This window comes from Acomys russatus, chromosome 22 (genome assembly GCF_903995435.1).
Source record: "Acomys russatus chromosome 22, mAcoRus1.1, whole genome shotgun sequence".
NCBI classification, from domain to species: domain Eukaryota; kingdom Metazoa; phylum Chordata; class Mammalia; order Rodentia; family Muridae; genus Acomys; species Acomys russatus.
In genome coordinates this window covers 55954149-55972111 of record NC_067158.1, presented here as the reverse complement: position 1 = coordinate 55972111, position 17963 = coordinate 55954149, and the positions used below count along the sequence as shown (strand labels likewise).

The 17963-nt window shown below is 45.0% G+C and overlaps 1 protein-coding gene across 1 annotated transcript in view; it reads left to right on the top strand.

Moving 5' to 3' along the window:
- Atp8a1 (ATPase phospholipid transporting 8A1) overlaps window positions 1-17963 on the top strand; it is a 187102-nt gene that overhangs the window by 105810 nt on the left and 63329 nt on the right. The window contains exon 24 of the mRNA XM_051165287.1: window positions 6635-6699. Within this exon, the coding sequence (XP_051021244.1) occupies window positions 6635-6699 (65 nt within the window). The remainder of the gene's footprint in view (window positions 1-6634; window positions 6700-17963) is intronic.

The following is a 17963-nucleotide window of genomic DNA, read 5'->3' as shown; positions in this document are numbered from 1 at the left end:
CCCCCAGTGTGAATTCTTCTGGAACGCGAGAGCTGAGATCGCTGCTGTAGTCGGGGTCAGACAGAATGCGAGAGGAGCCAGCCTCTCCTCATCCATTGCAAGATATTTTAAGATTTGGTACTTCAAGACTCTAAGTGTGTAATGTGATTGGGGTCACCTAGCTGTTTACTTGTGGCCCCAACGCCCCCTTTAGAGTTGCAGTGGTTTTATGCGCAGCCAGCGCAGCCCGTCCAGCCACACATGCACTCTCAGACCTTGTACCTTGCTGTCTGAACATTCCATCCAGAAGTGGCAGGTGTGTGTAATGTTTCCGCAGTTATCTTTGAAAGTCTAGAAGTTGGGGCGATGTTCACGTGCCAGCTCTATTTGCTGTGGCCCGAAGCTGTTTCTAATATATGGCTGTCAGTTTGCTTTCATCCTACGGTCAGTCCCCCCTCCTTTTTTTTAAGAGTATTTGTGTTAGCACTCCCAGGCTGCTATAGCACAGCATCCAAGACTAGATGGCTTAAACAACAGAAATCTATTTCTCACATTTTCGAAAAGCAGATCTCTGAAGTTTGGGGAAATGCATGAGTACTAAGGCCACAGCAGGCCACTGCTTCCTTTAATTTTCGTTGCTTCCTTTAAAGGCCCCATATCCATATTGTAGGCACACTGGGAGAGCAAGGCTTCAGCACATAAAATTTAAGAAAGGGGGAAATACAATGTGATTTGTAATACAAGTCTGACAAAGAAGTAAGTACTTGGTGTTCAAAACCTGTGCTGCTAATAATATGGAAAAGGAGGAATAATATTTTCCAGGCTTGTAAACATGGATGGATTCCCTTCTATATACTGATCATGCATATTACATACAAAACCCCTTGAAGCTGAACATGCATGTTATACGTAGCATGGAGCCCCATCTTAGTAGGTCATTGTTAGGTACCCTTCCTCTCAAGTCCATTGAGCTGATAATCCATTTAGAAGTTATAGCAGTCGGCTGAAATTACCCTCAGGATATAAAAACTTTACCATAAATGTATAGTAAAGCTGTGTTGGGATTCTCTAGAGGAGCAGAGCTTGTAGAATTAATATATAATGTATATATTCATTCTGTATATCTTATATATTCATTCTACAAGTTCTGTTCCTCTAGATACACAGATATAGATAAATAGAGAAAATTTATCAGAATGGCTTACGGGCTGCGGTCCAGCTAGTCCAACAGCGGCTGTCTGTCTACCAATGGGAATCCACAGCTGTTCAGTTCACAAGGCTGGATGTCTCAGCTGCTCTTCAGTCTGTGCCAGAATCCTGGAGGACTAGGCTCTAAGGCCACAGCAGCAGTGGACTTGCTAGCGAAGGTGAGAACAGGCAGGCGAAGGGCGAGCATGCTTCCTATTCACATGTCCTTTATGTAGGCTGCCAGAAGACAGTGTGGCCCAGACTGAAGCGGACCTGCCCACCTCCGAGGATCCCTATTAAAACCGGGTCTTCACACTTCAAATTACTTAATTAAGAAATTTCTCGCAGGTTCCAGATGTAGTGATGCTGACAGCCAAGAACAGCCATCACAAAGTCCATGTAATGAATACAGACTTTATTGATTGATTTTCTTTTAATTATTGTTTAGGTTAGCATACAAGTAATGGGTTTCATTATGGCTTCTCATAACTGCATGCTGTCCTCAGCTGTCCCATCGCCATCTTGTGCCTCCTGCCCTGTCTGTGCAGTTTCCCTCCTTTCCCCAGACAGTGTGCCCTTTGTGCTTTCTTATCACAAAGGTCTGTTCCTCTGTTTCCCCCTTTGCCAAGATGACTTCTCTTCTTCCCTTCTCATGACCTAATATCTCTCTCTCTCTCTCTCTCTCTCTCTCTCTCTCTCTCTCTCTCTCTCTCTCTCTCTCTCTCCCTACCTCTTCCCCCTTCCTCCCTGCCTCTCTCCCTACCTACCTACCCCTCTCTTCTATCACCCCCCCACTCCTCTCTCAGCAAGGTTTCTACATAGAAAAGAAAAACTATATAGTATTTACTTTTCTGAGTCTGGCTTATTTTGCTTAACATAATGATTTCTGGTTCCACACATTTTTCTTACAAAAGTGACATTTAAAAATGTAAAGCTATTGAGCCATGACTATTCTCAGAAAATGGCAGAGAGGCGTTGTCCACCCCAGCCAATGGCAGCAGGTCTCTAATAATAGGTTCCAATCAAGAGCAAGAATCCATTGGGCACAGAAGAAAACAAACAAATATCTGTCATATGAGCTGAGGTCAGGGAAGCAGACAAATGGAGCTAGGAAATTGCAGAGCGTTTTAGAGAGCAATGGTTGCTATTCTTTAAAAAACTGTTAAGGGCTACAGAGATGCATGCCCCACAAGAACCCATGTAAAACAGCGAGCTGTGATGGTATGTGCTTGTAATCCCAGCAACAGGTAGGCAAACATAGACTCAAAGGCCAGCCAGCCTGGCCTACTGGGTGAGCGCCAAGCCAGTGAGAGAAGGTAGGTAGCACTGAAGGAATGGAATTTATATTTGGTCTCTGGCCTCCATACGCATGTACACACACACACACACACACACACACACACACACGTGTGCGCGCGCACCAAATGGGAAGTGATAGGGCATTGCACAGAGGGAAGTCAGGAAGAGCTCATGCAGAAGAAAACATCTGAGGAAAGACTCAGGAAAGAAGGGGTCTGCTATAGGTGACCAGGCAGCAGGTGTCACCTGTCACCGAGAGAAAGCAATGGGCGGGGTAAGCACAGACAATCTAGACAGACTGGGGGTGCCAGGCCCTGAAAAACCTCTGGGTTTGCTACTCTTAGTACACAGGAAAGATACAGGATGGGACAACACAGGGTGGGACAACACAGGGTGGGATGTAAGACTGAGACCTCTAGAGAGATCTCTAGTCTATCCCTGGAGTCCCCACTAAGAGACGGAGCCCATTGTCGGTGCAAATGCATAGGAATAGGAATGTATTGAGCCGTCGCGATGGGGTCTGTCCAGCTCTTTTAAGCTGCAGACCCCAAGAAACAGAGGCACAGGCCTTTTATAGGTTTTAGACAAAGAAATGAGTTTTACAGTCTGTGATTGGTTGGCATTTGGTCAGAAAAGCTGCAAGCAGGGAGTTACAAGTCTTGGCGTTTGGTGGTTGGATAATGGGTGGAGGGGCAAGCTGACCTATGAGAAAGATTGGTTGAAGCAGTCACAGGGGCGTTTAGGAACTTTTTTAGTTGGGGAGGGGTAGTAGAAATTTTAAACACAGCTGCTTGTCCTTGAGTCCAGCTGGACTCTGAGCACAGACTGACACCTTGAGTCAGGTTGGACTCTTCAAGGTTTTTCCTGTCCCTGCCACACACACACAGTGATCTGATATCTGTCTGTCCTTGGTTCAAGCTGGACCCCCTAGAAATGTACATGCTTTGGCCTTAATGGGGGTCCTTAAGGGGGCTGGTTCCTTCATTCCCCCCTTCTTCTTGTAACTGCTTTAATCTTGAAGCAGGTCTAGAGATTGTTTATATGATCTGAGAGTCTTTTATATTTTGCACCATAGAATGTAGGGACCAAAAGACAGTAGACATTAGAGTAATCAGTCAAGGAGAACAATTGAACGAACATAACATAAAGTCTATCGTATAAGGGGTACAAGCATGACTTGGAGAAACAGAACTAAAGGCTCAAGTTTGTCTCTTATGTCAGAGAGTTGTCCTTGACTTAGCATTTCAGCCTATAAAGTGGGAAACTGGGCGGAGTCACTTTTTTGTAGCTTTTTGTTGTTGTTGTTGACATTAGGGGCGCTGTTATTAGGACCTAGAAAGGCTGAAAAGCTATTTAAGGGCCACTGGGGCACTTATTAAGAGTATCTGTTTAGCTGATCTAGTTGAAGAGACAAGGAGCAGTCATCTCTGTGGGACTGGTTTACATCAGCTTCTTGTAGGTCTAGATCTCAGCAGGTTGTAATTTATAGGTGATCTCTGGATGGAGTTTGTTAGTCAGGTAAAAATCTGTTGAGACAAACATAAATTTGGAATAGGATTAAAATTTTTTAGTAAGTGGGGAAGCAGAAGAATTTTAAGACCAGGGAAAGTTTTTATTTTATTTATCTGGAGTTTATTTGATCTGTGTGGCAGGTGGATCTAGTTTTTATGACCTTTTTTTTTTTTTTTTTTTTGAAGCTTATAAAAAGTATATTAATTTTATAATTGTCAATGACAGTAGTAGCAGACTCATATCTTTGAGACCCAGTACAAGCATGAACAATTTTTTAGTCTAGAAGACTTGATATATAGATTGGACAGACTCATTTTTAGCATGATGAGAAGCACCCTTAAATTTATATTTAGATTACAACAAAAGAAAATTAAACTCTTGATCTTGGGACTGATTTATAAGCAGCCAGTACTTTACCAGTTTATTATAACCATTGATCGTACTTTAAATCTGCAACTTGCACTTATCAACATTTAAACATTTTTTTAGACCCTTAAATATTAAACATTTTTTCAGACCTTTAAACACTTGTATTTATTAACTTGAAACACTTTTTTTATATATAACTTTAAAACACAGGATGGGACACCACAGGATGGGACTCCACAGGGTGGGACTCCACAGGGTGAGATACAGGATGGGACTCCACAGGATGGGACAACACAGGATGGGACAACACAGGGTGGGACAACACAGGGTGGGACAAAAGAGGATGGGACACCATGGGATGGGACACCACAGGATGGGACTCCACAGGATGGGACTCCATAGGATGGGACTCAACAGGGTGGGACTCCACAGGGTGGGACACCACAGGGTGGGATACCACAGGGTGGGATACCACAGGGTGGGATACAGGATGGGACTCCACAGGGTGGGACAACACAGGGTGGGACCTGAGTATTTCATGGGCACAGTCTCTGAGTTCTAGATGGACATCAGTCTCAGAAAGGCAGCATAGAAACAGAGTGGCCAGTGGGAATGCTGCCCCATCAATGGGGGTGGGGGAGGACACTGATGGTGGCCTTGACCAAATGGTAATGGGAGAGGGGTGGCTGGCTTCAATTTCTTTTTCTCCTTTTATTGAACACAGAATGTTTCTCCCATAATGGACCCTGATTACTTTTCCCTCTCCCTCTGTTCTTCCCACTTTCTTCTCACTGCCTTTCCTATTTGGATCTGCCCCTTTTCTGTCTCTCACTAGAAAACAAACAGGCTTCTACAGGATGATAATAATAATAATAATAATAATAATAATAATAATAATAATAATAATAATAACAATAATAATAAATATAATATGCTAAAATAAAAACTAAAACATCGAAATAAGACAAAACGAACAAAAGCAAAAGAGCCCAAGAGACAGATACAGGCACATGAGAAACCCACTCATTCCCGCAATCAGGACCCATGAGAACATTAAACTACAAGTCGTGATAATATACACAAAGGACCTGTAGGGTAAAAGAGGAAAAAAAAATATATATATATATATATATACACATACATATATATATATATATATATATATATATATATATATATATATATATATATATACGTTTAAATTGACAGACATGTTTTAAAGCTCTGACATGACATTGTGAGACAAGGAACCTCAAAGACGCCATGGGGTTCCTTTTCTGTCAGCCATCCTCTGCTGGGCGTGCAGCCTGCCCTTAAGAGTAGGTCATTTCCCCAGTGAGACTCCCGTGAAGGAACCTAAATTTTCCCTTGCGGGTGGTTACCAATTGGAGCTAGCTTCTGGGTTAGGAACGAGGACATGTGTCCACCTCTCCTTTTATCTCTAGGACCTGTGCATGCTGCCTTGGTCCTTTTAAGTTCGTATGCAAGTACATCCTGTTATTAAGAGGGCCTTGTTTCCTGCTGCCCTCCATCCCCCTCTGACTCCTACACTGACTTTTCCTGCCTGCTCTTACCCAGGGTTCCCTGAGCCCAGAGGGGAGAAATGTGATGGAAACATCCCATTTTAGGGCTGAGTGTTCCAAGATCTCTTCGTTGTCTGTGCCAACGACTGGCTATGTGTTTTTTCCCATTGCCTGCAGAAGGAAGCTTCTCCGATGGTAGCTGAGCAAGGCCCTGAGGTTACAGAGGCAGTGAGTGTAAATGCCGCCATTATCATTTTTGTTAGCGTGAGATGAGTCAGGCGGGGTTGCCTGTGTTTTTTCAGCTGTATCTGCTATATTAAGCCAACTTAAACTAGATAGACAAGGATTTAATACAGGAGTGACTTTGTCATTAAAAAAAATACAACAAAGTAAGAGAAAGAAGGCAAGAAAATGATGCCATGACCATCCAGGACAGGGAGATGGTGGGGGCAACCAAGTGAGTCACCAGCCCTCCTGAACACTTCTCTGCAAACATGCACCACCATGTGCCCAGCCATGCTTGGAAGCTTTCAGGGCGGGGAGATGCTAAACACAGTTGTTCCACATTGTTTGTTAAGACAGTTACAAATAATGTCTTTACCTTACACTGTCCCTAACGGCCAGCAAGAGTCTTTCAATTTGAACTTCCTTTTAGTCTGGAAAACAGGCCACACCCTTCTCTCTCTTTAAACCCTCTGTAGGTGTCGAGCGTTGGCTTGCTCTTCTGGAAGAACTAACACTCCCTGTTTCCCGTGTGTTCCTAGGACACTCCTGCAGACTTCTGAAGAGGAACATGGGCATGATCGTTATAAACGAAGGCTCCCTTGATGTGAGTGACTTCGCCTCTCCAAACCGTCTTCTGTTTTTATGTCAAATATCTGGGGAAGCACTTTCATTTGCGCAAGGTTTAAAGATACCCTTTTCACATCTTATTGCCACGGTTCTGCTTTAATTGCGTGTTCAGCTCTGAACAACGTTAGTGTAAACTGACACACACTTTGCACGTGCGGCAGCTACTAGAAACTTCCACGTGATTTCCTTAATGATGTGAGACGTGAGAGCGGCTTCACAGAAAGCTGTGGGTCAGTGGCTTGCCGACGGACTGCAGCTCGTTCTTACAGAATGCTACATTCTGTGTATTAAGCCTTTCGTATCTGCATTAGCTTCCAATGTTAACATATAGTTGTGTGTGTGTGTGTGTGTGTGTGTGTGTGTGTGTGTTTAAGAGTTTTCAAAAGTGATACTAAGCAATACAAAACAACCGTGCCGGCTACAAAAAGGCTCTTATTGTTTTATTTTTGTGGGTTTCTCCCCCTTTTTTATAGCCTATTAGAATGAAATATTTAACAGATTAGTATGTAGGACAAATGACCTGTAAATACCTTAAAGTCAAGGTGGCTACTTGTAGTTTAAGGTGGAAGACAAAACAGGGGAGGTGATGATTTTACAGCTGACTAAAATAGTTATTATGACGCAAGAAACAGCAAAGCAAACCTGATAATTAGGGATTCGGGTGAGACTGCAAAACTCCGCGGTGTGTCAAGAGACGCTGAGGAGGCTGGGGACAATGTTTAGAGTCGGCTGCGGGGCAGATAGTATTCGTGAGAATTACTTGATTGCAAATACTTTAATTACTCATAGTCAAAACCTAATACTTTGTCTCGTGAAACCTTCGCACAACCCGTAACGGTGTGTGGGTTTGCAGCAGTAGCATCATAGCTCTGCGTCTCCCACCCTTCAGCGCTCTTCCCACCTTCATCTGTATTAGCTCTGAGTTGCCAGAGCCAAGACAGTATCGAGTCAGCCCTGCCCTCTGAGATCTGGCCCAAAAAGCCAAGTTAAATGTCCACCAATGAGAGCACAAAACAGATGTGTAGATGAGGAGGATGTCTCCCGCGGGGCTCCTGTGACAGGAAAGGATGCTGACAACTCATCCAGTGGAGGGAATCACTGAGTGAGGAAGGTTATTTGATGCAGAAATCTCTCGTGGGGAGAACCGAGCCACCCTTGGAGAACGGGAAGGAGAACACAGAGCTGAAATGTGAGGTTACAGCCTGTTAAGGACTTTCGTTGCAATAAGCATAAGCATTTGGCGTGGGCTCTTCATTCCAGGGAACCATCCAGGTGCCGGAAAGTGGGTCACCCATGCCTGCATCTAAACTTACCTTACCGCCTGTGCACCTGAGCACCTGTGCACCCAGAGAGCTGATCCGCAGCTGACGCATGTTTCTCCACGTACATACGCTAACTGGGCTGTTGTTGTTTTCACATTTCTTTGTTTATTTGAGGTATGTGTACAAACATGCCCTGACACGTATGTGGAGGTCAGAGGGTAACTTGCAGAAGTCAGGTCTATCCCTCTACCACATGGGCTTCAGGGACTTAGACCATCAGGCTTGGCGGCAAGCATTCTGACCCGGAAAGCCTTCTCTCTAGTCCATACTCGGTACTGTTTTTTGTTGTTGTTGTTGTTTGTTTGTTTGTTTGTTTGTTTTTGTTTTTTAATGAGTATTCTTGCTTTTGCAGAGAACTCAAATTCAGTTCCAATATGCACATGGAACCACCCCTAACTCCAGTTCCAAAGGATCCAATGTCTTACATACATGGAGGCCAAACACTTATGTGCATAAAATAAATAAATCTAAAAACGAATTTTAAAAAATCATACCACACTATGCATGCTGCTTTTTAATTTTAATCCATTGCTTGTTAGTTTGTTTTTTCTGCATGTGCTATTATCTTAGTCGATGTCTGTGTGTCTGTGTGATGCACACACGAATCTACTTAATCTTTGATAACTGCGGCATGGTTCTTGCAAGGCTAGAGAGAAAGACAGCATTAGAGCTGGAAAGGTGCTCTCAGGCCAACTGTGGCCAACTGGGTCGGGTTAGAGAGCACGCCAGCACAGAAGGTGTTCCTCAACGTGCATACAAGGTACATACCAGAGCGATGATGTGTAGGCGTTTCTGGAAAGGCAAGGAGGTACGGATGGCATGTGAAAGACATGTAAGGGGAGGGAGTGGGGCCCCAGTGGCATATAAAATACATGTAAGGGGGAGGAAGTAGGGTCCCACTGGCAAGGATGTGGTGTAGTAACAGCTCAGAAACTTGACCCTATGGTCCTTGGAAAGAAAGCCACCAAAAGTGGCCCCTAACAGGGCTGCATGTGCTCGCAGCTTTGTGGAAACAGCAGTGGGAGTGTTTCCCCTGCCTGCTAGAGTCTGTGCCTTTTCAGTTCCATGGTCATACTGGTGAACGGTTTTTCTAACGCTGGGATCATCCAAATTGTAGATCCTGTAGGTTTGAAGGCAAAAAAAACAACAACAACAACAAAAAAGTCGACTTCGTTACTTGAATCTGGAGCTAGGCTTTTCCCTTCTGTAGCTTGTGCCAACGTGCCAGCTTCTCTTTTATTAGGCTCCATCACTTCCATCCATTTCTTAGAGAAGCGTTGCTCCAAGTGTTTTAGATATCAAGTTCTATAAATGACAAACGGGGGAAGTGAAATGTCAACACACAATGCTCCAGTTTGCTTTCTCTCGAGGTGACAAACGCCATGACCAGAAGTCCCCCTGCGAGGAGAGGGGGACACAGCCCATCCTCAGCATAAGCCGGGGTAGAACCCGAACCAAAGCCCGGGGAGAGCCTTGTTCCTCAAGGCTTGTGCAGCTGAGGCCGGTGTGTTTAGGGGTGCCCCCACCAGCATATGGTGCACTGGGCACGCCCACACAAGTTAGCAGTTAAGAAAGTGCCCCCACAGACAGAGCACAGGTTAATCCCACAGCCAAGAGCCCCTCTTCTCAGCCGTGTCTAGGTTTGTGTCTAATGGACGAAGCCGACCAGTACAGGCAGTCCTCGTGTGTTGTTCAGACTGGCTTTGATTTGTATTTTCAGATTTCTGAGGTGGTAGGTAACTCAAGTGGAGGGCCACCTCAAAGGTGCTTTCATTATGGATTTTTTTAAGAAATGAGAGAGAGGAGAGACTTCAGGAACACTCAGTTGCACTGAAACCAGGGACTGCTCTGGCTTATCCCAACCAGTGCCCAGCCAATTACCTAACACCCAGTAAATACTGGATAAATACCTGAGCGCTGAGTCACCACATGCTATTAAGTTAAGGGCTTCCCTTTTCTAGTGCATCAGTTTTCAATTTGGCGTAATTCGTCCTATCTGGAGCCTCCTCATGAATTCAAGTAACTCATGGTAGGAGGCAGACACTGTGGCTCAGTGGATTAGCACTCGTTTGCCAGCGCTCTGGACTGCCAGTCTCCCAAACAATGTCTAGGGAAGGTTTTACAAATCAGGCTGTCTGGGGTCAGACCTCCTGGGATGAACTCATTTGTTTCTCAGCAGGAGACGAAGCATCACTTTGCACTGTGCCTTGTGATTTGTCATAAAAACCAGAGGGAACAGGGGTAGAGTAGGAGTGCTGGGGGGTGGGTAGGGGGTAGGGTGGCGGGGGGGGGGGGGTGGGAGGGGCTGTGAGGTCCAAGTTCAGACAAATCTTGAGAGCTGCTAGGTAAATCATTATTTGTATTTCCCATTGCAGACCCGGAAGGAAAACAGCCAGTCTGTATTCAGACTGTACTGAGAGGTAGCAAGAAGGCACAGAGTGATCATTGCATGCGCACAAAGAACAATTAACAAGTAATAAACCTAAGAAATTACTGTCTCGGGATTTTTCTGTTTTGCATAATGAGCATTTTTATAAGAAGTATATTGTTTTCCTTCAATATTTTTCATGAGGCAGTTAAGTTCTAGCTGTCATTCATCTTTCATGTGAGTCACATACACACACAAACACACACACACACACACACACACACACACACGCACACACTGTCTAAATTCTCTCCCATGCTAATGTTAAAGTAGAGAAGATAAGTCTCGTGTTAGAGTGTGATAAAGAATTATATTTTGAAGTTCTAAGAATTCACATAGAAAATGTCACCTTCCTGCAGCTGGCACAGTGGCACATGCCTGTAATCTCAGCGCTCAGGAGGCAGAGGCAGGAGGATGGCAAGTTTGAGGCTGGCCTGAGCTAGGGAAGGAAGAACCTCAGGGAGCTACATATCGAGGTTTTACAGACGCTTTAGTGCTCACGCACGCCTCACACTTCACTCGGACACCCCTGTACCTCTCCTAGTCTGCTGAGTACAGCTGCAGCCTGCTCGGTGGCTGTCCAGTGCGCTGACTGGCCCACAGTGGGCTTCCTTCTCTAGGTCTGGGCCCTGGTCTGGTCTGGTCTGGTTTCTGACCGGTCTTTGAACTTGGGGACGTGTTTCCAACTTGATGAGCACAGTGGCGTGGTCTCACTTGGTAAACATCATGGCCAGCCTGAAGTGGCCTTACGCTGCTCAGCACACACACACACACACACACACACACACACACACACACACACACACACACACACCCATATATACCCCTGTCTATGTTGGGAGGACTTGTACCCCCTTTTAGCCAATGAGGTATCAGGTTATGTCATTCATTTTATGTTTATCGTTATGATCAGGTGGACAACTTACGTCATTTCTTATCGTAGCAAGTGCACTGTTTCACTCATCACTACCTGCATATGTTTTCGTTGTTCCAACCATGACACTGTGTGCAGGGAACTCCTGTCACTTCTGCGGGATCCCAAGCATTGCTGTTCTACTCAGGAAAAAAGATCCGCAGCTTATAGTTATTAAATTCCTCCTATTTTGCACCAGGTGCTTGACTTGAGGACTGAACAACGAAATCCAGTTTTCACCTGAAAACCCTAGTAGGCAGATTCTCGTAGGCCTCTCTAATAACTGGGGACTCCAGAAAGGTAGACAGACAGGTAGGGGTCCCAGGGGCTTAGTTATTTGGCTCCAGAACATAACATCTGAGTATTTTTGTCCTTGCCTTCGGCTGCCACATTTGTGAGATAGAAGTCATGAAAATATCTCAGTCCTAGACATGTCATTATAAGGGTTAAGTGAAACAGTAGCCATTAAGTGCTGAACACAGGGGCTGGTATGTAGTTAGCGCTAACAGCAGTGATGTGGGGGCCAGTGGTAGCTGGACACGGCCTCCACCCACCGCAGCCTGGAGGCTCCTTGAGACTCGCTCTGCTGCAAATGAGACTCTGGACATGCCACAGAGAAGAACTTCAGGAGGAAACAGTTAAGATGGAGCTGGGAGTTCAGATGAGATTTTAGTAGAAATTTAAGCGTTAGTTAATAGGAAGAGAGAGATTGGGGAAGAAGACACACCCAACCATGGGAGTCGGGGGAGCGGGGACGGGGGGGTCACCAGACAGTCACCCTTCAGCATCTTAGAAGTAACCATGAAACTATTGTGTTGGCTCTTGGATCTCAAAGAATTGCTAGGACTTCCCCCCTGTTTTGCCCCACCCCTGTCCCCGCCCCATTTTGGTGTTTTCCAGACTTGGTTGGTTTCTCTGTGGAGCACTGGCTCTCCTGGAACTCACTGTACACCAGGCTGCCCTCAGACTCACAGAGATCCTTCTGCCTCTGCCTCCCGAGTGTTCAGATTAAAAGTGTGCGCTGCCACCACCCGGCACGTGCTTCTTTTTCATAAAGGAGATTCTATGGTTGTTCTGGGTGCCTTGAATAGGGGTCGCAGTCTACAACAGTTAACCATGAGTCACAAGAGTTCCACAAGGGGGCGCAGTAAACCCCCTCCCTTTTTTTTTTTTTTTTTTTTTTTTTTTTTTTTTTTTTTTTTTTTTTTTTTTTTTTAACTAGAAATGTCGTTTGTATGAGATTCCTAGTAAGTATATTGTTGGTTTCCACTTGGGAATGGATGAAGCTGGTGGACTCTTGGACATAAGCACAGTCCGTGCTACTTTAACATTCTTACTTGAAAGTAACTCTCCGTAAAGAATATCCCCTCTAGGCAGGCAGCTTTCACAGCCAACGTTAACTGAACAGGAATGGTTTGTTTAGCTGGTGAGAGACTTCAGTCAGAGTCAAAGGTGAGGAGCATCTTCTCCTCCCACGTTCCAGGACTCTTCCCCTGGCTTTGCACCCCACCTCGGTAAGCATTGCGGAGACGCTAGGATCCCAGTCTTCACTGTCAACATTGCTTTCAGCACTCTTACCCCCAGGAGAGGCGAGCTCCTTCCTCACTGCCGGCTTGCATGAGAGATAACTTTACACAGCTACCTCACTCTGAAATTGTTTCTACTTCTCGATTTAATTGGAGAACGTGGCCCCAAATCAGCCATAAGTTTAATTATGGATTCCACTACCTCCTCTCTGATACATTTTACAGAAAATTAATTGTTGGCCACGTTGGAGATTAAGTTAGCAAGCATTTTTTTTTTTTTAATTTCCAACACCATGGTACAGAAATACCCTTCAAAGAATTGCTGATTTTTTTTTTCCTTCTAGCTGCAGTTGGTTTTCTAGCACTGTGTCAGTTTCTACTATAGCATATAGGACATTCAGGATCTAAATGCCGAAGTTGTCATCTGTACCCTTTTGAGCCCAGCTTACATGTTTTATGCACACAAACCTCACTGTTTTGGGACCCAGCCATCAGTAAATGGCTTCTGAAAGAAATCCAGAATAAGCAAGTCATTGACTTGACTCCAGAAGAGAAAGGGGGAGGGGAAAGAAAAATGCAAGCTGCTTCAGGTTTGGTTTTGATACGTCCCCGGAGTCTAGTACAATACATTTTGTATTGCTCAGAAAACTAGCTTAGGCAGGTTTGAAACCACATCACGTTTCTTTCCACTACCGGTGTTGGTGCTTTAATTCTGACTTTTCTTTTACCCTTGAGTCGTGAAGTCCTTGTGTAGTTAAAGGTGTTACTGTCCCCTACCTGGAGCCGAGGTGCTCCCTTGTAATGCTCCACAGTCAGTCGGGACGTTGCTTAGACCCTGTAAGGCACACTGCTCACCCCCAGGAAGAAATGTAAGCATTACTAAAAAGTAAAAATTATGTTTGAACAAATCGTCTATTTTCCATACCCCTAATTTGAGACCATATCTGCTGGCAGCCAGAGTATGTGGTTGAAACATCAAACACAGTGTTTGGTCTTGTAGAATTTAATATGTCCCCTTTTGTAAACACGACACAGCGAGAGCGGCTGGTGTGCAGAACCCTGAGTGAAATTGTTCACAGATTTAGTGTCTCCGTTTCAAGAAATTCCCCTGCCCTCAAATCTGAATTTCTTTACCTCATTCTGCCTAAACTTTTCCCTGAGACCTAGAATTACAGATAAGTGCTCTCTAACCAGGCTGCCCCCTTGCGCTTCTCCCCACACACTGTTGACGTTTCTGAGCTGCGCGCTCATGCCTCGCCTGTTGCCCTCTCTCCATCCTTCCTGCCCACACTGTTGGCAGGTCAGAGCATCATTAAACACAGCGGTCTGTGAGGCACTGACTGACTGAGCTCTCAGGTGCACCTGGATCGCTCTGTGCTCCTGAGGGTTGGGCAGGAGCTCCTGGCTCACACCACGGATGGAGCCTTCCTTTGAGTGCGTTCACGTGCTGATGGTTACAGCGTCCCCATTTCCCACTTAGCCACTCCCAAGTCCAGAGTGTGCTTTTATCTGAACCTTTAAATAACTGTACCTTCTCTGGTGATGGCATGACTCAGTCACGGGATTCTGCGTCCTGAGAGTCATCGCCACGTCTTCCAACTTGTTTAATTTGTTCTTTCACCCCACCCCCGCCCCAGGGCCGCAGAGCAGCTAAAGGAGAATGTCCTTCTGGAAAACTCATGGAATTCAGTCTGGCCCATAGGAGAAGTGTGCAGAGAAGTCATTGAATGCGCACAGAGACGAGCAGGCAGTGGGCATGTGGGCTTGCCCTAAGGAAGAACTGCAGATAATGATTCTTCCATATCCCGCCATTTATTTATTAATTGAAATTATTAAGCAAATGGGTTCAGTATTCATTTTCTCTGGGTCTGGGAAACAGTTTCTCACAGGCCTCAGATACTTCTCCAGATTTGGCAATTTACTTATTGCTTATTTCCAGCAAGCCCGTGGTATGTTCTGAGCAACGTTGTCCTGGCTGAATTGAAGGCAGTAGGAGAGACTGGATGTCTGCCGACGCAGTTCCTCCGAGAAAGCTTCCCTTCACGTTCGAATCACAGCCACCACTGGGGAATGTTTAATACCAACCTCAAAATAAGTGTTTAGGAGGCTCTCAGCGGTGGTTTAAAGTAATTACCGTGAAGGCTTTGGTAAAAAGCCTTTATCCACAAAACTATTTAAATTATGTAATTACGTCCCCATCTCCTCCCTTCCTTTGCCTGGGTTGATCATTCTTTTCCGCATAGCCCAACCCCAAAACACAGGCTGGCTACTCGCTCGCTCGACACCCCTCGCTTCCGTCTCTTCTCGACCCCAAGTGAGACTGGATGCTCACAGGGAATTATTTCCCTTATGGAACCGATCATAATCCCGAATCTCAACCCTCTACTGAGAGACAAAGAGCAATTTACCCAGCATTCCACCGTCCTCCTTTCACCTGCTTCCATTTTGTGTCCGCCGACCCTCCTCAGGTGGCGTGACCCCTCTGGGAGATTGGACTGTTCGTTTTTTGTGTGTGTGTGTGTGGTGGGTTTTTTTCTACCAACTACAGCGTTTTACATCTGCCCTCGTCAGGAAAACCCATACTTGTATATCCGGAAAGCATGGAATATTTTCCCCTCTCTCCATTATCTTTAGCGATATGTAGTATTGATGAAATGCACTTGTTTGGCTGCCTTCCACGAAGCTACTTCGGAGGACCCCTCTGACCATATGTTTTTAATGACTTCACCTTCTGTCTGCCCTTACCCATTTTGCAAAATTTACTTTATATTGGTTTGGTTCTATATACATATGTTTTTAAATATTATATTCTAATTTAGGATAGGAATTTAGAAACACCAAAGGTTTTTGATCAAAACCTATGTCAAAGAACTCTAGCTCTACTCACTGGGACGCAATACTAAGTGGGTCAGTTGTGTATAAATGCAGGTTCTCTCTACCCTCGGGTGTATATCCTTTTACTGTTGCCTGCAGTAGCTGGAAGAGCGGTTGATATAAGTATTGCGTAGGCGCGTTTGGAATGTCCAGTGTTCCACTGAATCAGTAACACATTGTAGAAAAATAAGTAATACCCAATGGTTTATCCAAGTTGTTATTACAAGAGTCATAACTCACTCTTTAAGAACGTGCTAACGTTGTCTATGCTTGGTATAGTCAGAATGTGCTATTAGAAATGTTTCTGGAATGTTCTGTTAATTTGCAGTTTTAGGGTGTGAACATTTGGAGAGCATAAAAGCAGAGAAAGAGTGAAACATTTGGTCATAAAACTCACGTGTTAGATGATGATGAGGTAGGGACCACAAGCCACCAAAATAGCCAATAAAATGTGCTTAGGTATCAAGTACATATATATGTATATTTATGCACATATATTCTGTTTAATATTTGTCCTTAGATTTGGTAAATTAAAGTAAACTCAAAATTAAAGTAAGCTCCCATTGTTTAGGTGAAATTTATCTCCATGCTTAAAAAAAAAGAAAAATACTCAGAGCCTTGATGGAGCCATAGCTGAAGAATACACCGGAAAAACTAAGTCTTACATTTATCATAAACAAACACGTATGTTAGTGCTGTCACCTCACACAAGAACCTACAAAACCGTGGCAGAGAAACTCCATTTTCACTTTGAAATTTTTGAAATGAGCTGTATCAGATTGCTCTGCCTCGGGCAGAAATTGCTAAGGAAAAACAGACATTAATTATATAAATATTTCTCCTCCCACCATGCTCCAGGAGCTACATGCCATTTGAGAGGAGGAGGGGTTCTCATCGCTAGAGATGGAGGCCACTCAAGTTCCCAGATAATGTTTATGTATTGGAAGCCGTGCTGGGAGAGCTGAGTGTTAGTGGCCACAGGTAGACAGCACAGCATCACTAGGAGACAGTGACAGAAAACGTCAAGTGATCCCAGTACTGTTCCGCCTTTTTCTTTTCTTTTTGTTGTTGTTGTTGTTGTTGTTGGTTGGTTGGTTTGATTGGTTTTGTTTTGTTTTTGTTTTTCAAGACAGGGTTTCTCTGTGTAGCCTTGGCTGTCCTAGACTCATTTTCTAGACCAGGCTGGCCTCAAAGTCACAGAGAGCCATCTGCCTCCGCCTCCCAGGTGCTGAGATTAAAGGCGTGTGCCACCACGCCCAGCTACTCCTGGGTTTTCTAAGGAGTGCAGGTGCTGCCTTGCCACGTAGGTACCTCGATTGGACCTGATGCCAGGGGATGGTAAAGAACTTGGGTGTCAGCTTTGTGCTGAGCACTGGGGAGGATGACTTAGCCACGAGGCAGAGAGTCAGCACACGGCATCACTAACAATCACTCTGGAGCAGTGGTTCTCAACCTTCCCAATGCTGCGATCCTTTGATCCAGTTAGTTCCTCATGCTGTGCTGACCCCTAACCATAAAATTATCTTTGTTGCTACTTTATAACTGTAATTTTGCTGTTGTGACTCCTAATGCAAATATCTATGTAGATATCTGATATACAGGATATCTAATATGCAAGCCCCTCCCCAAAGGGGTCACAACCCACAGGTTGAGAACCACTGCTCTGGAGTCATCCCCATCCCAAGCCCATGAATCAAGATTTCATGGACTGTCTCTCTGCACTACTGAGCACCCCACCAGAAGTACATGTTTCTCTCAAAAGGATGGTCCTAGGGCTTCTGGCTTCCAGGTGGCAATGGGTGGAACCTCAGAGTCTTGGGTTCTGCTTCCCTCAGGAACGGCTAGAGAGAGACTCCAGATCTCACTGGAGGTGTGGACGTTTTTTTTTTCCACTATGTTACAATTGGCTCTTGTTTGTTTGTTTTTCAAGAGAGGGTTTCTCTGTGTAGCCTTGGCTGTCCTGGCCTCCCTGGGGAGAAGGGGAGTCCTTTCCCCAGAATAAATGCTGAGTCTCAGAAGATCACAGTGGAGGAATGGAGTGAGAGAGGGAGAGCTTACTTTGTGAATCAGGGGCATTACAAAGCTTGGGCAGTGGGAGGATTTGGGGGGTTGGATGCGTTTGCGTCACTGGGTCTAAGGGTGCCAGAGATACTTCGTTTACATGCAGCAGCACAGTCC